General features: G+C 35.7%; 1 protein-coding gene across 1 annotated transcript in view; it reads left to right on the top strand.

Moving 5' to 3' along the window:
- Nucleotides 1-4,923: 4,923 nt before the first annotated feature.
- LOC136754893 (guanine nucleotide-binding protein subunit alpha-14) overlaps nucleotides 4,924-21,435 on the top strand; it is a 40,290-nt gene continuing 23,778 nt past the window's right edge. The window contains exon 1 of the mRNA XM_066711110.1: nucleotides 4,924-5,466. Within this exon, the coding sequence (XP_066567207.1) occupies nucleotides 5,346-5,466 (121 nt within the window). The 5' untranslated portion in view covers nucleotides 4,924-5,345. The remainder of the gene's footprint in view (nucleotides 5,467-21,435) is intronic.

Genomic DNA, 21,435 nt, shown 5'->3' on the forward strand with positions numbered 1-21,435 from the left:
CTGCACAACTCTTTATCAATTTCAGAAGCTATATGTTGGAAAAGTAAGTTTGTTTATTGGTTTTATAAGAAGGTGCATCCAGCTAACCTTTTGGGCTAATGGGCTACCTTTTATTTCCCCCACACACTTAGTTTTCCCTTAGCCAGTCTGCCATCGTACTCCAAGGGAAAAACAAACTAACAATAACAAAGGATGCTTCAAAAGTTTTAATGAACATACTTTGACAAAAGACTTGATATCTTTGGGCCAGGGAAGTTGGTAACAGAAAAACACATTATCTAGATCTGCACAAACCCCATTATTTTTTATTTTGAACTTTTGTATAGGAAGCAAATATTGGATATTAATGAATAGATTAATATAACTGAAATTTGGTTACAATAATATCAATCTTAAACTGATTAGGTACATTTTTCAGGTATATTTTAAAGTGATTTGTCCCCATGATTGTATATAACACGGTGTAACAGCATAATCATAAATCTCAAAAAACTACTCACTTCTAAATGTTTTGTAGTCATTTGTGTATTATGTTAGTATAAATACATGTTAATTTGGATTAATATGTTTTTTTCTGACTATGTGAACGAAAAGACACAAAGTCGCCCGTTTCCTCATTGGAAATAGTTAGATTTCAAAGTATCACTGTCCTGGTCACAAAAGCAAAGTTTGTGGGGAATAATAGACATTTTCTATACTTTTGAGGCATAATCAATTAGGAAATAAACACTTACTACCCAGGAACAAAAATTGTGTTACATAGTGTAACCAATTAGAAATTCTAATAAAACATTTATGGAGCCTCTTTACAAGAACATCTTCCTTGCCTTCAGTTTTCCAAGTGCTCTGCTTGTAAAGCCAGTGTCTGTCTCCTGACTGAAATTAACAATCCATGCAGTTTTCTTTTTTTTATAAAACAATTTTAAAAAGCATGGTCTTATCTCTTTCTTTGTATAGGTTAATTTAACTTTTTTGCTTTAAAACAATTCTGCTATTTAATACAAATATTATATGAACAACCTAAGGTTAATTCACACACAAGTTCTGTCTGATTTTTCAACTCAAGGTTGACTTATTTAAAAGTTATTCTAATTGACAAGGGAGCATTTTTATCCTTCCAGTTAAACTGAGTTTCATTCCTTTTTTTCATACTCAATTGTCCTTTAAGCATTAAGGTGCCTACTTTTCAGTTGTTTACATTGTTTTTATACTTTCTGTAAGTGAAAGGGCATGCACTGGAAATGGAGAGAATGCAGAAAGTTTACTTAATATTCAGTCCCCTAAACAATAGTATTGTATAATGTGTTGATTTAAGTCAATATTTGTATTACTAAATATACCCTATAACAGCAGCCTGTTGTTATACCTGTGAGATGACTTTCTTCTCAGTTTCTTCAGTACTTTTCTGAAGTAGATAAATTACCTATTTAGACAATCCTTTCTATAGGCTTTTTAGTTTTGTAGTTTTTTTTTTAATTGTCAGTATAAAACTCAGTACATCTGTACATTTCACAATAAAATAAACATTCTCAAAGACCTATTCAATATGAACAAAATAAATGTGTGTGGGGTGCTTCTTTCCAAATACAAATTTGTGTCATAACCTTTTTTCATCATCAATGATCTAAAAAAGTGACAAAATCCAAAGTGATAAATATCCTTTTGTCACACCTGTTCTTTGATAGCCAGGAGAAATGCAAACCCATAATGGAAGAAAAAAAGTGGGAATCCATGAGACAGATGTTTTTTTCAGTTAGGATGGCCAATGTTTGTATGTGGTCAGTAAAAGTAGTTTCATATCTAGCCATAGTTTCTTGAGTAGATCCTTCAGTTCTGTTATATTAGTGCAGGCCATTGGTGTGAGACAGTTTTGAATACAGTGACTAAGAATTAAGTATTAGATAATGATTGTTCTTTGAGAATTTCATTCTTCATTTAATCATTTCACCACACAACCTGCAAGACAATGATGCAACCTACCTCACTTTAATAACACTCATCCAAGAAATGAAATCTTCACTAAGATGTAAACCGCCCTCAGAAGTGCTTGCTGAAATGGAGTACAGGATGCATTAGCTAGGAATACACAAATATCCAAATACTTTTTAAATTTGTATTTGTTTCATGCATTATATTTCCTTAATAAACTTCATGTAGCAAAGTACTGGTTATACAAAGATGTCATTCGAGGAAATGGACACTCATTTAGTAAGCATTCAGTGGGAAGTGTACAGCTGGTGATAACTTGAAATGCTTCACGTCAGAAACACGTTTATCTGGTTCTGTGCTGTAGAAAATATTTGGTATTATGGAGACTGGCCATTTTCAAAGACCTGGTTTTATGCTAAATAGTTATACAAAAAGCCAAGGGATGCTTGGAAGGCAAGACTGACTGGTCAATCATATATGCATGTATGTGCTGTGTAAGAAACTGTCATACATGATTTAGGCCTGATTCTCAAAGCAGCAACTGGATGTTGCATTTCAATCCAGTCACATCAGTTATGTGAATGTGGCCAGTTCACTGGATGACTGACTGTGTCCCATGGGAGTCACAGCATCAGAAGAACATGTGAGAGTGGTGTGTTGCTCCGATTTCTAAAATAGATGTGGGAAGCTATAGCAATGTTGACGGCATCAAACTTCAGGTCTGTGTCAGTAAAGTAAAAACTCTTGGCTTTTTTGATGTCTAGTTCCCAGTTACTTAATTGAACTGATAAGCTTATTAACTGGATTCACTGAATATTTCTCCATAGGCTGCAAATTCTGATACAGGTAATGTACCTTGTACTAAAAGAATCTTTTAAACCATGAACTCGAAAAGACATTGCAGCAGTTACACATTTCTGGATGATAAATGAATTTGAATTGATCTAGATATGTTAACTTAGAGCTCCAGTTGGGATGAAAACCAGAAGACAAGAAGTTTGAGACCCCTGGTGTCAATAGTTCAACATCCAGAGACTAGTCTACCAAAGTTGCATGCAGAGTTTGGAACCGTGAATAAGCAAATACAGCAAATGTTGGAGTTAGTGCTATGCGGATCTAATATCTGCTCCTGCCATAAGCAGATGTGGTTTTTAAAAGTGACACTTTCAGGATATTTACCATGTATGATGTCACTAAACCGGGTGTGCCTTCCAGTTATACAAGGGAATTGGCAAAATTAGATTAGAGTAAAGCAGTGGTCAAGTCATCTTTTTTGCCTTTTTGTTTTGTTTTGAGTGACTTTCAGCTTCATTGAGCAACACCCATACTTAGTGAAGACAGCCCCCTTAAGGAATGCTGAGGCTAATCAAGGTTTCATTTGTGAAAACAACATAAAAGGCTTTGAAAACTACTCAAAGCTGTATCATTTTTAGACCTGACAAGGATAACAGTTTTCAAGAAATTAACTGTGATAGGACTGGATAATATATTTTTTTATATATAATTTTGGAATAAACTTCAGGACTTGTTTTAATGCAGTAGTACTTAATTCGCATTAGTAGTTGTACTACTAATAATGCACGATGATAGCCTATGCTTTGCTTTTGTAAAGCTAATTTGGGAAGAGAGAACTACATGATATTTCAAGGTGCTGTATACTATGCACTATGCAATGTCGTCACTGCTCACACAACTCTTTGCAAGAAGATGCAATCTCCCCATTAAACCATTCTCCCCATGCTCTGTGACAGTTTCTATCCAAATCATGAATAAGTACCAGGAAATGGGGATAAAGTAGTTTACATGAGTCAAAGTGAATACAAAACAGGTAAGTACTTGTTTATGATCAACCAAGACAGAAATCTACCACTTGGAATATATACAACTATTTATTTTAATGTTTTTTAACCATCTTTGTTTATTACCAACATTTTTAAAGCCAATGCACCAATAGAGCAGCTAAAGGATATCAACCCTGGCCTCACAAGGATGATATATTTTTCAAGATTCAGTTTACAAATGGATCCAATACAAAAAGAAAAAAAAAGTTATTTAATGTTCAAAGGGATAAAAAGAATAGAGAAAAAAAGGCAGGATTCAATCATGATTTGAGTTTATAAAAAATGTACAAGTAATATATAACCATTTCTTATGCAAATCTTTGACCCTTCAGTGGCTTCTTTATTTTGATAAAATACGCCAAAACCCCAAAACCATATATCACTTCACTTAATTATTTACATACATACATTATGCATATCATTGGGTTCTCAAATGCAGTTCTGGTTGATTTACAAATATGGAAATGAGTTTCTGTCTGGATGTTTCTTGGAAAATATCTTGCAAATCAGAGAACTTGGCTCATTATGCATCATATCTGCTCTGTGTTGTCTTAGGTTCATGGACAAGTGCATGAGCAGTATGGTATAGCTATCACATACAGAAATATCATTTTATAAACGTATGCATGCAGTTTTTCTAGTCACTTTCTCCCTTTGTTTCACTTGGATCAGGCATGTACTTGCCAACAGATACTTATTTCTACGCAACCGTGCAATGCATATCTTTAAACTAGTAGAACCAGTGAGAAAAAAATAACCACATTTATAATTGCACAGAAATCCTTTCTTGCTTCTATTTATTACACACAATACATTTACATCACTGACTTAATACCATCCTCAACAAGCACTGCAAGGATCCCAAACCCATTCATTGCCCAATGAACTTAACCGCAATGTAGGTAATATCACTTCAAGAGTCAGATAAGGTTCATTAAAGCAGTAAAGCAGCATCTTGATGTTTCCAGCGGAGCGTCATGAAGTGGATCCTGTACTCCAGAGTTGATTCCACAACAATCGCCATTGCAATAGTCTGCCCAACCCCACAAGTGAAAAAAGTGCGGCTAACCCCGCCTCCCTTCAACTCCAACAGGAAAAAAAATCCCCAAGAAAGATATAGAGCCTTTGCCAACACGCAGCAGCCCATTCACTCCAGTGACAGAGGTGTCCGCTTGTCTCCTGAATAACTGAGTCTGGACTGTCCACTCCTGCAACGTGACAGACATCAAAGGGACAGAAAAAGACGTCACTCTGGTTCTCAGGAGCAACAAGGGATACTTTATATATATATATATATATCTATATACACACACACACACACACACACTTTATATCCCTGTAAAGTATTTTTTCCTGGTTTGTTTGTTTTGTTCTCCTCACTGGAAACTTGGGACTTCTGCAGACAACCATTGTTGTTGACACAGTGGTGAAGTGAAGCTTTCATTTGAAAAGGGAAAGCTCGGTCCAGGAGTGACTACACTCAGAGGGCTTCCTTCTTCTGCGTTTGAATTGGTCTTATTAAGTCTATATAGCAGACGGGCTTTGTAAGTGACTTTTTAAAATTTTGTTCCTATAATGGCGGGGTGCTGCCTGTCAGCTGAAGACAGGGAATGTCAAAGGATAAATCAGGAGATTGAGAGACAGCTGCGCCGGGACAAGAAGGATGCTCGGAGGGAGCTGAAATTGCTTTTGCTGGGTGAGTCGTTTACTGTATACTTTTATCATGTATTCACTTGTGAGACGCATTTCACTTTCAAACCAAAAGTGATTCGTGTTGGAAAGGATCACGTCGCTTCTATAACTTAGCATGAAAGCCCTACAGAAAGAAGCACCCGAGAGAGGCTGCTCTTCACTGGGACACGGGCCCAGGTTGTCCAAGTGGATCAGGTCAGCCGCATGAAACCACCCACATGTGCAGCCAGGTATCGCTTCCGCCAAGATATATAGTGCTAGTGGTGGTTTCGTAACAGAAGAACATGCAACTATCATGCATACAAAACGTACAATTACACATCTCAAAACACAATCTTTTATAAAGTATAGCTGCAATAGAGTCCCATAACATCCCCCATCATTGAGCCACTACTTATTGTCGGACGTGAAACCGCGTTACACATTATGCACTTTTATTTTGTTTACATGTACAAACCGAGTAGCAGTGCATACAAGCCCAACGTGTTCATATCAGCTGGCGAGCGGTTCCTAGACAGGAGTGCAATGAAAGCTGCTTTGAATTGGCATTTTCCTGGAGTCGGTTTCCTTGTTGTTGAAGAACATCCTTTTGTTGGACGGACGGGACTGGGGTCGGGTTTGTGGAGCCCTGCTTTCCGCACTTCTGCGCGGCTCCACCAATGGGAGCGGGGGGATTCTGCAGATCTGCGCAGGGCTGCGGACGTCTGCGCTTCAAGAACACGGCGTATGCTTTTTGCTCAGCACCACCCCTCAAGAATGCGTTGCTTTCAGTCACATGACCGAGGTTTCTCTTCTGTGGCAATTTTAAGCTCTACTACACTAACTGGACTGGTGGGCTGGGTGTGGTGTTATCAAACAGCCCAGTTTCATTTGCTTTCTCTGGGCTTGTATTTGGTGGTTTGTTTGGTTTTGCATAGGCTGGGAACGGTGAAGCACTTCATTTTTCATTTTGTTTCTTTCCTGACACTCAAACAAATAGGGCATGACTCTGCGTTTGGCTTGGCTTAGGAACACATTGCTATAACATAAAGTAATCCCCAGAACTAAAGTGTCTGTCACAATGTATTGGCCACAAAATGTGTATTTACAAAACTCTAAATCCAAGAAACAAATGTTAATTCATTATAAATAATTGTGAGCATTTACACATACTTAAAGGGTTACATCTCCTATCACATTTGTAAAAGAACCCTATAGTGGTAGTTTTCTGTAAGATTAAGTGTTTTGGATTAGACCATCTATGGCCTGAAAACTCTTGCGTAAGCATGAATGAACACTTAATGCGTTTAGCTGAAACTAAATCTGGTGACCTGCTATTCATCTTATAAACTCATCAACCATGTATGTTTCTAATTCAAATGGTTGTATCAATACAGTGTGGATCTTTGGTGTCTCAAGTTTAATATTTGTCAGGAATGCAAACAGTGGAATATGATATATTTAATCAACTTAAGTGTAAACATATAGGTCATTGCAATTGTTTCCCTTCATCAAGGATTGTGTAGCCTTGTGCACTGCCATTTTATTAATTTTATAAAGACTGGGCATTTTAATAAACTTTGTACACTCATTCATTCTGCTTCTACTCACAGGTAGTAAGATGAAAATGATGTGTGCCAGATCTGTGCTTACAGTCGGTTATATTTATACCTATCAGTCTGCCCTCATAGAGCCTACTGTTTTGAGTTTTGTAAAAACTGTTTACAAAGTGTTAGCCACCGCTTTATGTAGTCTATAAAAGATTATTTGACTTGACCAGTTCATTGCAAAGGTCAACCTATGAGGGCTAGCCAAATCAGAGAACATTCATGGTCCAAAAGAAAAAGGGTTGCAATATCATGTATATAGCATGTATGTATCCAAGTCTGAGAAGTTGAGCTGAATGTCTTATTATTTTACAGTGTTAACTATGATGAAGGTAAAACCATAATAGAAAAGTATCCACTGGTCAACAACATTTAGTCTACAGACAGTTTAGGGTTCAACCCTGTTGTTTTTTCTATGATTGGTAAAGGATTTACTAATGAGTTGTGACAGTACATATTTTTATTGGAGTTACTATGACATACTTACAGCTAATCTTTTTAATGTCTTCCACCAAAAAAACTCTTAATTTGAAAAGCTATAAAATGTAATGAATTGAATTAAAACTGCTGGTTTTACTCATGAGTAAATCAGTCTACTTAAAACCGCAGCATTTTCTGTGTGATATTGTCTGAAGATGTAAGTGTTATGGAATTCAATACCCCTATTTTTGGAAGTAGCATCTGCTGATACTGTGACATTTAAATAGACCTTAAAATAATTTAGAATAAATAAATGGCATTGTTACAGATAGCAGGAAATCATGAGTAACTTCTGAAAACTGTATGCAAAAAAACTTATTTATCTGGGAATATTATGCCCTGTTTTCCTGATTACTTAAAAAAGGGTGTGAATTTCAATGCAGAACAAAGATGTTAACGAGTCTCAAGCTAATAATATGTTTGAAAATTGCTTTTTGCTTTGTTAAACATGTCTCACATATTGTGTGAGTGGATGTAATTAATGTAGTAATTAGTCTTTGTAGGCTCTTAGAGTTTTCACAGCAAATTCAGGCCTGAAATATCTGAACAGTTTTATTGATGGTCTATATTATTTAGTCTGTTCTTGTTTAATGACCAAGACAGATGTATTGTCCTAAATGTCACAGCAACAATAGAGAGCCCCTTGCCTCACTATGGGTAAGAACGTGGAGCTGAAGGGGTTTCAGTTAATTTGCTGAATTAATGGTGACAGTGCAGGTATTATTAAAACTTGCAGAAAGAGTTAAACCTGCTACAAAGGAAACTGCATGGTCTTGGAGTGGCCACCGTCATCAACTGCATGTATTTTTTACAATGCTTTCTCATCACTGAACTATTCAGTTAGGCTTTTATCAGAAATGGACAAATCATAATTTTGCCAGGAAGCTGTCTGGTACGATTATCTGTGCACATCTATTAAATTAAAATGCTAATTTGATTTGCAGTGAACAGATTGTAAGTCAAAGTTGTAGGTGTTCTCATATTCATATGGTTCAAACACCCATTTGATGATGCCCTTATTTTTACAAAAAAAAGTTTGACAGGATAAGCAAGATTGTGTGTGCGCCCATTCCTTTCTTAATCAGAACTATGTGTCTCCAACCTTAATAGTGCCTAATGACAGAGTTGTACCCCATCCTGCATTACATGATTTATGTTCAAAATGAGTACCTAGAAAAGTGCTTTCCTACAGTTAGTCTTGCATGTATATAACACACACACACACACACACACATATATTTCACTGATTTCAGTAATCTAATAGTGTAATAACTAATCTTATTAAGTTGAGACCTTCTCTGTAAATGTATGTTTATTAAGACAACATTTTATTTGCCAGATATGTGAGGTTATATAGATCCACTGCATTTTCAATTATTTCACTACATTTTTACATTTACCATGACAAATACAGTTGCTTGTTTCAATCATCATGCACAGAAAACCCCACACACTGGAATACAGCAAGTGCAAATTCATTCAATTCGGTGCTTTTTGTGAGGTATCTCCTCCATTAAATGATACATGTCAGTTTATAAAAGTTTTAGAAGGTTGACTAGTGATAATCCCCTCAATACATGCCTTGTTATTGGTCATGCCGTACCACTTATAGGTGTGTGTGTATATAATATATATATATATATGTGTGTGTGTGTGTGTATGAGCAATGTTATGTATATTCAGAAATTGACAAAAACAACAGCTATATAAAGTCAAAATAATCTCTTGTATAAAATAAAAAAAATGATTGTGTATATATATATATATATATATATATATATATATATATATATATATACACACACACACACAATTATAGTTCCCTTCACTTTCTAATGTTTAATTTTATGGTTAGTGTGACATGTACATTTTGTATAATTTCTAAACTAAACAAGGATCAGCTCCTGCTTTTATATGTATGTGTGGTTTTAGAATAAACCATAATGTAGCCTATACTGTGAAACAACAAAGACAGACCCTCTGACTACACTACACTGCAATGTATAAAATAACATTGATTTGAATACAATCATGGTTAATTTGCAAACAAGGTCCATTTAATATGGTGTATAGAGCATTTTAGGAGTATCCTGAAGGCATTGTACAATATTGCTGGTGCATTATCATATGAGAATTAAATTCTTAAGAGAATCTGTTACATATGATGCAAAGAGAACTTGCTTGTGGAGTCTTTACAAATCCATTTTTGCAATAGGTAGGATAACTTCACTGGGTGTTGGGTTTCCCCATATTGGGTTTTCTTGCATATGCTATTCTAATTGTTGGAGTAGGCCTGGCTCTCATTTGAGCTGCATGTTTTCAAACTCATTTTGCTTCTGGCCATTATAGGGGAATTCAGTGAGTTGCTGGTCATGTGACTGCAGGATGGCAAGGTTTGAACAGCTGATAAAATGTCAGATTATTCTGTGCTGCAGGAGAAAAGTGTAAACAAAGAAAGCTAAGTCTAATAAACTGATGGAACCTACACATCTCGTGTTTGTTTTAAAGTAAAACCTTCAGCAATAATTTCCTTTGTGAGTGTGTATTTTTATTTATTGTAACTGGGGCTCCTCTCATAAGTTAATCCATGTTCTACTTGTTAATTAAAAGTATAAATATAGTATAATTGTATAAACAACATGATTGTGTTTATGCCATGTTCAGAACACATTTTACAGTACTGATCATATACTCAATTGTACAATTTAGTAGGCTAACTCTTTGATTATTAGTATGTAACTCTTGCATTCCTCCGTTGCCAGAAATGTGCTTTATAGTTAACACTAGATATTTAGTTGGTATAATAGATCACAAAATGTATGAATAGTTTTTAGATGTATTTATTATTTATTTATTTATTTATTTATTTATTTATTTATTTATTTTGTAACTCTTTGTAAATCACCTACTTCAGTCCTGTTTGTATTTTTGGAGATCCTGTCCAAGAGTGCCATAGAGGACAGAACATGTGGTTGCATTTCTATCTTATAAGTTATAGTTTCTTCTTTAAAAGTTTAATGAATCATAATATCAGCATGATAGCAGGAAGAATGGACCTGAGGAGTGATATGACTGTATGATTTGCCTTATTCCAGACATGTTCGTTTCAAGAAGGTATTTGCACAAGAAGAGTTCTTACTTTTGGCTTTGTAGCTTGAGAAAAATTCTCTAGATTTTTCATGAAACCTGTTTTTCCTGTAGCAGACAGGGTAAATGGCATTAGACCTTTCAATCTGATCTGATTCATACTGAAAAACATTTCTTGCATATCACAAGAGTACTCTAAACATAATAAATATACCATTGCTCTCAGATGGATATATGAATTGTCCTCACTGATTGTTATCGCTGATCCAATTCCTGTGTGGGAGGACCTGACAGAAATTTGTAATGTAGAGAAAGATTGTATAATACATTACATAACTTGGGTTTTACTGCTGATATATGTATAGTATCCTAGTATGCTTTAGTATATGAGCTCTATTGAAAGGTACAGCATGTCCATAATGTTGAAGCAGAAAGGCAGTATTGCCGGATTTTTGGTGGCATTTTGTTGCCGGCAGGGTCTATGTGAATGGGTTATTGCCGGCAGGGTCTGTGTGAATGGGTTATTGCCGGCATTTTGATACCAGCAATTTTCCAGCAAGGGTCCTAGTCTAATTGCCGAAATTTATTTGGCAATGGTCCAGGATGTAAGACCTCATATATTGTGTAAATTGGAATTTGTGAAATGTATTATGCCTTATACTGCACTGTATTTTTGCACTTTGTATTGCTCATATTTTGTGGATAAGGGCGTCTGCTAATAAATAAATAATAATAATAATAATAATAATAATAATAATAATAATAATAATAATGGGTCTGTATGAATGGAGGGGACAGACTATACAGACTTTTCTGGCGAACGTTTCCCATAATGCCTTGCTGCTCACGGAGACAGCCGAGAGCCGCCAAAGGTGAGGTCACAACAAGATTCGTAGCGAAGCCAAGTTTTGCGGTTTGATTGATAGAAAGGTTGCGGATTCCTTGGTGATTTTCTACAATAATAACTTAGTTGGTATCCTTACAAAGTACTATGCTTGATTATGTAATTTGCACCTGTAACACCAGTTAGTCACTGGTGTAAACGTTTGTAAAGAGTTTGATATACTGCCTTAATCTCCAGGAAGGGAAACCTAGCCTGGGGCAGGCATACATGGGACAGGCTGCTGGTGACCTGCCATAGACCAGAGCAGTGTAACTAATCATGTTTGATTTCAATAAGCTGTTTATAATGTTACTATAGATCATCTAGCCTCCCAAGTTTATAGCATATCTAAAGCATAGCAATGTTGTTGCTAAGTAAGCCTCCCGCATCCCAAAGCCTGCTTTAAGATATTGACAATGTCAACGTTAGACATTGTACATGTAGGCCTATACAACAGTAATAACTACAAGCTACGTTTACAACAGTCCTGTCTGTATCAAGTTACATGTACATTTCATACCATATGACATTGTAATGTTTTGTAATTTGTGCCATTTCACTTTGCTTGAGACTGTTGTTGTACTGTTAGGAAATAGCAGAATATCCTGTGTGACTTCCTTTAAGGCTTAATATATCACAGGAAGATTGTTGTATGTACAAAGTTATGTACATTTTAATAGGAGGTAATTACAAGACATTCAAGTTAATACTGGTAGTCTATCGTGTGATAATACGTTAATTACAACAGTATTTACAACAACAACAACCATAATGTTAATATTATATTCTCCAAATTGCTGCACTTATATTTAGGGATAATTTAATAAAGAAGATCTAGCTATCAATTGCAGATATGCGCAACCAGACTTTTGGTAGAGATATACACACAATGTCATGTCATGCTTTTTTTCTCATTTATTTCAGTTGATTTAACTTTGCTGCAGTGTGTCAAGACCCTGCACAATGCCTCTCATTACACGACCATGAACCAAGAGCCGAGTCTCGTACTGAGTTCACGGGTTAAAATGATCTGTGACCGCTGGGTCCAGTGAGCACACCACAAATACACAACCTGATGAACTGGTCATAGCGCGAATATGCACCCAAAATTTATGTATAGTTTGCTTTCCTTCTTGACTATTTGTTCTTGGTAGTGAGTCCGAACCGAACTGGCACCCTGGTTAGAACCAATAGCCCAGTAAACACAATGGAAGGAAACTGGCAAAACGGGGAAATGATCGCACTTTTATCGGTCGGGCCTCCTCTCCCGAATCCACAGGCTTCTGTAGCGCCTCCAAGGCTTCAGCGCTCTTGCCGGCAGTCTCTGTTGAATGGGTACATCCTGCCATTTTCCGGCATTCAAAGCCAGTGTGAATGGGGGTGCAACAGGAAAAAAGCAGGCAAACGTTACCTGCATTTTGCCGGGGTTTCATTGTGAATGGGGCTATAGTATGTCTGTGATAACGGACTGCAAGTCCTGCAGGCCTTTCTTTACTGTAGCCTGTGGCCAAATGAATAATTAAGTTGATAGCTGAAGGACATTTGGATGTTGCTTGCTTGGAAACTAGAATTGACAAGTAAGTCAGTGCTTTAACTATAGCATTGGTTGTTGAACTGAGGTAACCAAACTAACTAATTTACCAGACTCAGACTGCAACTTTTAATTAAAGCAGACAGGCTTTTTGTGGGCATACCTTATTGAATGCATGATTTTAAACAGTAAACAAGTCCATCTAATTCTTATTACACAATTTTAAACACTAATGTGTTTCCAGATTGGCTTCTGTTTATATTCTGCCATTCGAATTGAAGTCCTTTCAAGTGTAATTCGATTTTGCAACCTACATTGATGGGTGTGTTACCATACTGTTGTTTTTGTTATAAGATTTTGTCTATAGATTGTCTGTCAGGTGATTTGCTAGTTAATATTATGCTTCAAACTGCTATGGTTTTTGGATGCTGCTCACGTGCAATTCCAGGAAAGACTGACTATACTTTTTATTGAGTTTGTTTGTGTTGTGAGCTGTACACTATAAAATACATTGTGGTAGAATCAATAATTTCGGACTAAATCACAGCTTACAGGCCTTGCATCAATTTAAAAAGCTGGCTCTGTTATAAACTACAGAGCATTATTAAAAAATATATATTATAAATCTAGCATTTCCATGTTATATACTAAATTAATCTTACATTGCATCATTCCATGTACCTTTTAAGTTCTACAAGACATTACATTACATTACATTATTGTCACTTAGCAGACACCCTTATCCAGGGTGACTTACATTTGTACCCATTTATACAGCTGCATATTTTACTATACCTTAAGCCTAACACATATATTGTAACTGGGGGAAAAAAATGAATCAACATCTTACTCTGTAAACATACGTATAGGTAGGACTTCAATAAAAACACGATTTCATTCACAGATGCTTTGATTTTACTACAGAAAACAATCCCAGCAGCAACATTTAAACATTTGCTATTGAAACAATGTTTTTCCCAAAAAATATGGGAGCTATGAAATGGTTGTTACAGTAAGCTGCTGCAAATCTCTCAGTAAAGCACTAACAAAAGTTTCTGTTGAGGTTAACATATACAAGGCATTTGGTCAGTTGTATTTATCCTCTCAGAGTAATCAACTCTTTTTCAAAGATTCCCTTTTGACTTGCTCCTAAACTTAATAGTCAATAGTAATTGTTTTCATGTACACTGCCCTTTCATTAAGGAGAGGTTCAGCTTTGGAGTAAGCCCAAATATGCAAGACGTGTCACATTATCTTTTGCCTGTAACTGTTTCGACCTTTCTGGTAGCATGGTAGTTTTATTGTTTTAATTACTTTATTAAAAAACAAATACAAAAGCAGCACAGCCTACTAAAGAAATATTAAAAAATAATACAGAACTCAACTGGTGAAAAAATAAAAAAGTGTTTAACACTTTGGATGTTAAATGAAGCATCTCAGCTACTCAGGTTTCAAGATGAAATATAAAAATACAAGTTGAAGCCAGGAGTATGGGGTAGTAAAGTACATACAGATAGTGTGAAAAGTGGTTGCCACCAGAACATTTTCATAGATGTTTTGGCGTATTCTAATGTTAACACCAGCCTTCTCTCCTCACACCTAGTAGCTGCCTTTAATCAAATATATACATATATTTTGTTTGTGGTGGTAGATACAATTGTTGTTTCATTGAATCCCCGCTCTCCACAGTTTTATAAATGTTTGGAAAGTGTTGTGCGTGTGTGACCCAAAGAATATCATTCTGCTACCTTGCTCAAAGTCATTAGTGGTTGTGAATTAATTTCTGATTCTTAGAAACAGGGTCTAAAAGTAATTGTCCAAGTCTTTGTCATTTAAACCTGTGCACAATAGTAAGAGTTCCGATTTGTTTGTGTAATTGCAGAGGAAAATAAATAGGTGTACATATAATAGCGCGAACCTTTTAAACTGCCAATATTATGCTTCTTTAAAACCTCAAGAGGGGCATTTTAGCATTAAATCTACAGAGAATACTTCAAACCAAACGCCCCGTAGTATTGCTTTAAAACACATTGTTAGATGTTTTTTTCTCTTCTAAGGTTATCTGTAGTGTATGAATGGTGCACAGTGTAGCACCAAAACCATCCGACCTCTGTGTCACTGTGTACCGTAGACTGTAGTTTCTTTATGTAAATAATCTTGCTGATCACTTAAACTTTTTTTACTGCGCATTGTACAATGCCAATTTGCCTAGCAAATCACTCTGCCAAGCTATGTACATGCCCTTCTTTGAATCTCTTGAACTTCATCCTTCCACCTTTAAATGGCCAATAGTATTATTCACTATGGGGAATAGTTTTGTGTAAGCAAATGCAAGTTTCTAAGTAGTGAACTATTTTTCCAGATCTTTTTCACAGTGCCCATAATTCCCTAACTTTTCTTGTGAAATTTCAACTCCACTATTGCATTTTTACCTTTCTGTACAAACACAAAATGGCATTCTATGATTGCCATGAGAGGGAAAGTTGAAAATGCGCCTTTATGTAATGCAATAGGCCTATACCACAGACAAGCGATGAAACTTGTGCAGGCAGTGTTGTTGTCTCTCCGAGTCACACTGAAATGTTGATAATGTTGTCTAGTGGTTGAAGTGTCCACTTCACATTTCGGAAGTGAGAATTCAAATCTGCAGGGCACTGTAATAAAGTTAGTTAGATCTAAGGGTGGTTGCTAGGCCTGCTATCTATGGGGACTTTTTACTTCTGTTTTGTAGCTTCTGATGCACCAGGTCCTGAAATATAGGACTTTATTTCGGTACAAATTGTAACCATTACTTTGAAACACATGGATGCATGCTGTGTAACGCTGATACATTCTGTTGTCACTTATTCTTATTCAGCTTCACATAATTGTATATACGTTTTTTCTTACTGAAATAACATATAAAGATGTAACACGGAACAAAATAACATGATATTTGTTATGCAGAAAGTTGATTGGTAGTATGATCTCCCTATGCAGGGAACCGAGAGATGAGCATGAGCAGGATTGAGCTCATGAAACTAACCTGATTGAGATCATGTGCTCACTAAGTTAAGATGGCAAATGACATCTTAGAACTTTCTCAAGATGGTCTAAGTTTGTACGTGTATTACATTATCAATGATCAGCAGTCACAGATATATCTTTATTTCCTTGGTGTATTTTACCAAACCGCATTCCAGACACTATTATTTTAATTGTTCTGTGCCTTTCCCACTGTGCAGTGTGCTCTGTCATTGGTATTACTAATCCAGCCTCTTTGCTTAGTGATCCTATTGTGCACATGCATTTTGAATTGTGAAGATATACTGGGCGTCTTTCAAAACTTTCACTAAAGTGAAAAAAGGGAAATACACTTTCCCTTGCTTGCTTAAAGTTTTACATTGACAATGTACATTGTACAATCAAAGCTTTAAAAATGGCAGGTACGAGAGTATTCTCTGTATTATACACAAATATTTCAACTAGCAAAGTGTATCTGTAACAAAAGACAGACATGGAAACTTTTGTTAAATTAATTTCAAGGGTGTCTATCAGTTTTGGAGATTTGAAAGGACTATGGCTTATTAATGGACATTTTTGAGGCATGTTTATAATAACAATCTAAGGCTAGTGTCTTTTGAAACATGAGACTGTCTGCTGTCCTATCACTGAACCATACAGTTTCAATATGCAGTCACTGTTCATGCAGTTTTAGCTCTGAGGCCGCATGGAGATATGTATTTATTCACATAACAGCTGAGCATTCATATAATGCCATTTGGATAGACAGCCTTCTTTTAATCCTCTTAATTCTCCTATTTATACAAAAGTCTTATTAATAATCAGTTGAAAACATTGTAACAGGTAACTGCCTTTTACAATAGAAAGGTTATCGTCTATGGTCAAAGATGTCTACATTGTGCAGTAATAATTGTTTATACTCAGTCTTATGATACATGACTACCTAACTGAATATCTCAGCAAAGTCAGCAAAGCTTGTTTTTTAAACTAGATATTAGAAATTTAGGCAGATGATTTTGGAAGTCAAATTTATGTAAAGTCCAGAGCAGATGGCTATTTCCTAATAGCATGCATGCTAAATATTGTTTTATTTTGTCTTTCGTTACAGTACTCCAGATTTAATGTTTGCTTTAAGCTGACAATCTGTGTGTACTGTAGATGCAGTGTAGTCTAAAATAAAGGCTTAATAAAAATGCAACCAACTATATGGTCATCCATCTCCTTAAAATCATGTTATTATGTCCATTACTAGTACTACAGTACTACCAGTACTACTATATTTAGTTTATTATTAAAATCTAAATACTAGTGTAATTTCTCCACAAAAAATAGAATGAATGCAGAAACTGAGATGTGAGCTTTAAGGCAAACAGCCATCTGTGTCAATCAGAAGAATGAAAAAAGGGGGAAAACTTGTTTTTTATTCTTTAATTGTAATTAATTGTATGTAGGATATCTGGCTTTTCTTGTTGTGTGAGTTTGAACATTCCTTTAAAACAGCCTTAAGTGACTCAATAAGGAGAAAGATTACCACACTTTCTCCGAATACATTGGAGGCTGAATATTACACAATGAACACAGTTCCCCTCTGTCTGTCACTATCCCCAAATGGCCTCTTATTTAACATGCCACCAATGGAAAGATTTTGTAGCAGGTCTCCTGTCAATCAGGTGGTTATTAAAATGCAGTGTTCCTGCATTTATCCCACACTTTATAGGTCAATAGCTTTACTAGAGGATATATTACATTGTTCACAAGACTTAACATTGGCTGCACTGACATGCAAGTTTTGGTCACGCTTTAATAAAATAATCCGTAAAGCTGAATTATAACAGCTGTGTAACAAAGACAAGTCCTTTGTCCATACAGGCTTGTTGTGCTGTTGTGAATTATTTTTATACGGTACTATTCTGTTTTTCTATTTATCAAACTATCTGCGTATGATACACACTGATGTCGAGAAAGTATGACATTGGAAGTGGATGTCACTGACATGCAAACCGACGCATTTCAAAGGGCACTCTACCACGCAATTCTGTGAAATGGGATTCTCTTGTTCTGTTTCAAGCTTCTGATGTTGAAGGGCCAAAGGCCTCTGTTTCTTACCATTCTTGTGTTCTTTTATAATTTCCTCTTTAGAAGTTTGTGTCAGAGATCAGCATGCCTGTGTCTTGGCATATATCCATTTTAAGGGTCTTTTGTTTTGCTTGCAGCAAAGTGCAGTACTCTACTTTGCTTTTGCTGTTTGCACTCTACTATTTTACTGATGTATAAGGGACATCCATATGTATTATAATAATACATCTGAAATCCAGAATTCACCAAAGGTTTAACCTGCAGTGCTTAACAACACTTCAGGCCCTTTTCAGTACAATTAACTGCACCAACTTGGTTCTGAGGTTGAAGATAGGAAATGAAATGAAAGTAAGCCATAAGCAAATAAAGAAAACCTGTAGTTGTATTTCCTGTACCCTATACTGCAACCTGCTGTGGCAGCTATGCAAATCATAACTGCCCATTTTGTGCAGTGCTGTAATATTCCACAAGAGGCAATATCCACAATGACCAGTTCAAGCTGCTTATATCTTCATGCACATTTGCTTTGCATATGCAGATAGTCTCAGTGGATTTACTTTGTTTTTTCGTTTTCATCTCGTCTGAAGGGTATTTGTTGCTATTGATGCAAACTTGTATGTTTGGCAACATTAAGATTTTACATGTCATTTGTATTTGAGTTTATTATGAGGAGCAGACTGATTTTTTTCTGACATGATTTTAAGAACATTTGTAGGAGAAACTAAAATAATAATGAGAAACTTAAATATAATGGGGAAATCACAAGACTGTATTTCAGCATTGCTTCCACCAAAGTATAGGCTATTTAGGTAACTACTTTTTTCAATAGAAAACTCTAAATGTTTAAAGTGATCTAATTATGTGAATCATTTGAGGTGAAATTAACCTTTGAATTATATTTCAAAATATTTTGTATTTAATTGTCAGGACAAGGTTTGGCCTTAAAAACATGACTAGGCTACATCCATCCGCAATGTTTCTGCTTTCCCTGAAATTGGGACTGTCTGATTCTACATTTTTTAAATGAAGTTTTAAGAACACTGCACAGAGTAAGCTCAGTTTAATATTTTGCATGAAGATCGTGTGATATGAAGCTGGCTAATCTGAAAAGCACTCTGATCCTCGTCAGTCCAGCCACAGCAATGTAAGTTTTATTGTACAATGGTAGTTTTCGGATCTAAAGCCAACATATCATTGATTGCAAAACATAGCATCAGAATATACCTTTCATCAAGCATATTTTCTTGATCCTGTAAATGAGTAAAATTTCTGTCTGTATTTTCTATTGTTGTGTATATTTGATTTTAACAGGCTCCTTAGTATTCAAGACACAAGTACTGAGCTATGTGTCCACAAACGGAGCACAGAAAACATTACATAGACACCCAGGCTTTTTTTACTTCATTGTAATAAAAAACACTGGCAAAGAATGTTATCAAAGTGTTGCTTTAGTTTTTGTCTTTTTAATTGATTTGTATTAATTTGTGTTGTACATAAATTGTAAGGTTTTTTTTTTTTGCTGCAAAATCAGACTTACTTTGTAAAAGCAGATTTTACCACTTTAAATAAAATTAATTTTTCCCTTATAATGGACCTGGTTCTCAACTAAGACAATAATACGTATTTATTCTACTTTCAAACTGTGAGCCCAAATCCCTTTTCTTAACAAGGGAATTATTACATTTTAGCGGAAGTATTTTTTGTCCTTATCTCTTCCTAATATGAGAGAACGTACACATTTCTGAAATACCATCATGTCAAACCAACCATTTTTCCAGCAGCCAAAAAATGATATATTTAGCATAGGTCACTGACAGATTGGGAAAGACCTTTAGTATTTCAAATTACAACAGCGCTCAACCTCATGGAAACATTCCCAGAGGATGATGTGACTGTAACTGCAAATCATCCAGGAAGGCGTCGAGCTGTTGCTTAACCTCTCCATATTCAAACTTACCTTTGAGATGCTTTTGCTGACAACACCACTGAAAAGAGATGAGTCTGAGAATGCTTGTGTCATTTCCGCTTGGCTTACTTGAATACAGAGGGTGTGTAGCCTGTAGAAAAACCCTTCCTGTTTGATAAGAATTAGGCCTAAATGTTTTGCTATGGCAGTATACTGTACTCTTCCCTAAGAAATCAAGGTCTCAGTAATTCATATATCTTACTAGTATTCACCTTCAACTACTATATACTATATATACTAAGGAGCAGAAAATATCTTGATTTGTATTTCAGTTTGACATGATGGAAAGCAAGAGAGATTCTTACAGAATGTCTTGGTCTTGCCAGATGTAATGGTCTCATTTATCCCTTGAACTGGCTTCTCTTGAGAAGGCTTGTATTTGTTTGAACCAAAATGAAACATCATTGAATATACTGTACCCTAAAGGTTGTTTGAAGGTGAAAATACTGGCTTTAAAAACAAAAAAAGTTATGAAGTGTGGCTTGAGGACACAACATCGATTTGTCTAGCCATTCACTTTGTAAGTGTATAGTATAGGCCTAGACCTGAAACGGAAGAGATTCCCTGCTGTAATTGAAATATATAGGTAACATGCCAATCCACTCATAGTTATAAACTGTCTTTTATGAGACCATTGTGTGTCAAGGTTCAGTCCTGGTAAACTGTCTGTAGGCTGATTTGCTGTATGGTAGTTGTAGCTTTATGCTGTTTGACAGTCTTTAGAAGAACACACATTGAGAAATCATTAGGGTTATAGATTAATGTGAAACTTGAACAAAGTTTTAATGCATATTTGATATTTGACATCTTTAAGTACACATTGAAATTGTGTCCAAGTGTTTATTATAGTTAGTCCTCCAGGCATTTAACATACATACCTCAAAGTTTGATCCATTGACAGTTCCGTATCCACTTATTTATCATTTTGTGGGGTAGTCAATAATTTGAATTGTTGTGGATATTATTAACTATGAACAGAATACTTTCTGTGCATTCATGCGATTCCCTCTATATGCTTCTCAACTGATCTATAATTACACATGGCAGCCCTTTTCAAACATATAGGCCTAATATGTAGTGGGCAACTGAATAAAGCAACTTATGTTCATTTCTCCTTTTGTTTTCCCACTTAAGTGTTCTTTAAGTATAAGGGTGTGGCACCAGGGGCCTCAACACATTGAAGTAAGTACTCGTTCAAGGAGAATAGTTTCATTCAATGGGAAATTAGATACTTATAATTCCTATCCATCATTTATTTTTCGTAACATCAAAATGAACCTTCATTCACCTGAACTGTTTTGCTGAATTTCATACGTTTACCTCTAGAAATTGAGCCAGTGCATGAACCACTGTGAAGGGTA

The sequence above is a fragment of the Amia ocellicauda genome, chromosome 8 (assembly GCF_036373705.1).
Source record: "Amia ocellicauda isolate fAmiCal2 chromosome 8, fAmiCal2.hap1, whole genome shotgun sequence".
Taxonomy (NCBI): Eukaryota; Metazoa; Chordata; class Actinopteri; order Amiiformes; family Amiidae; genus Amia; species Amia ocellicauda.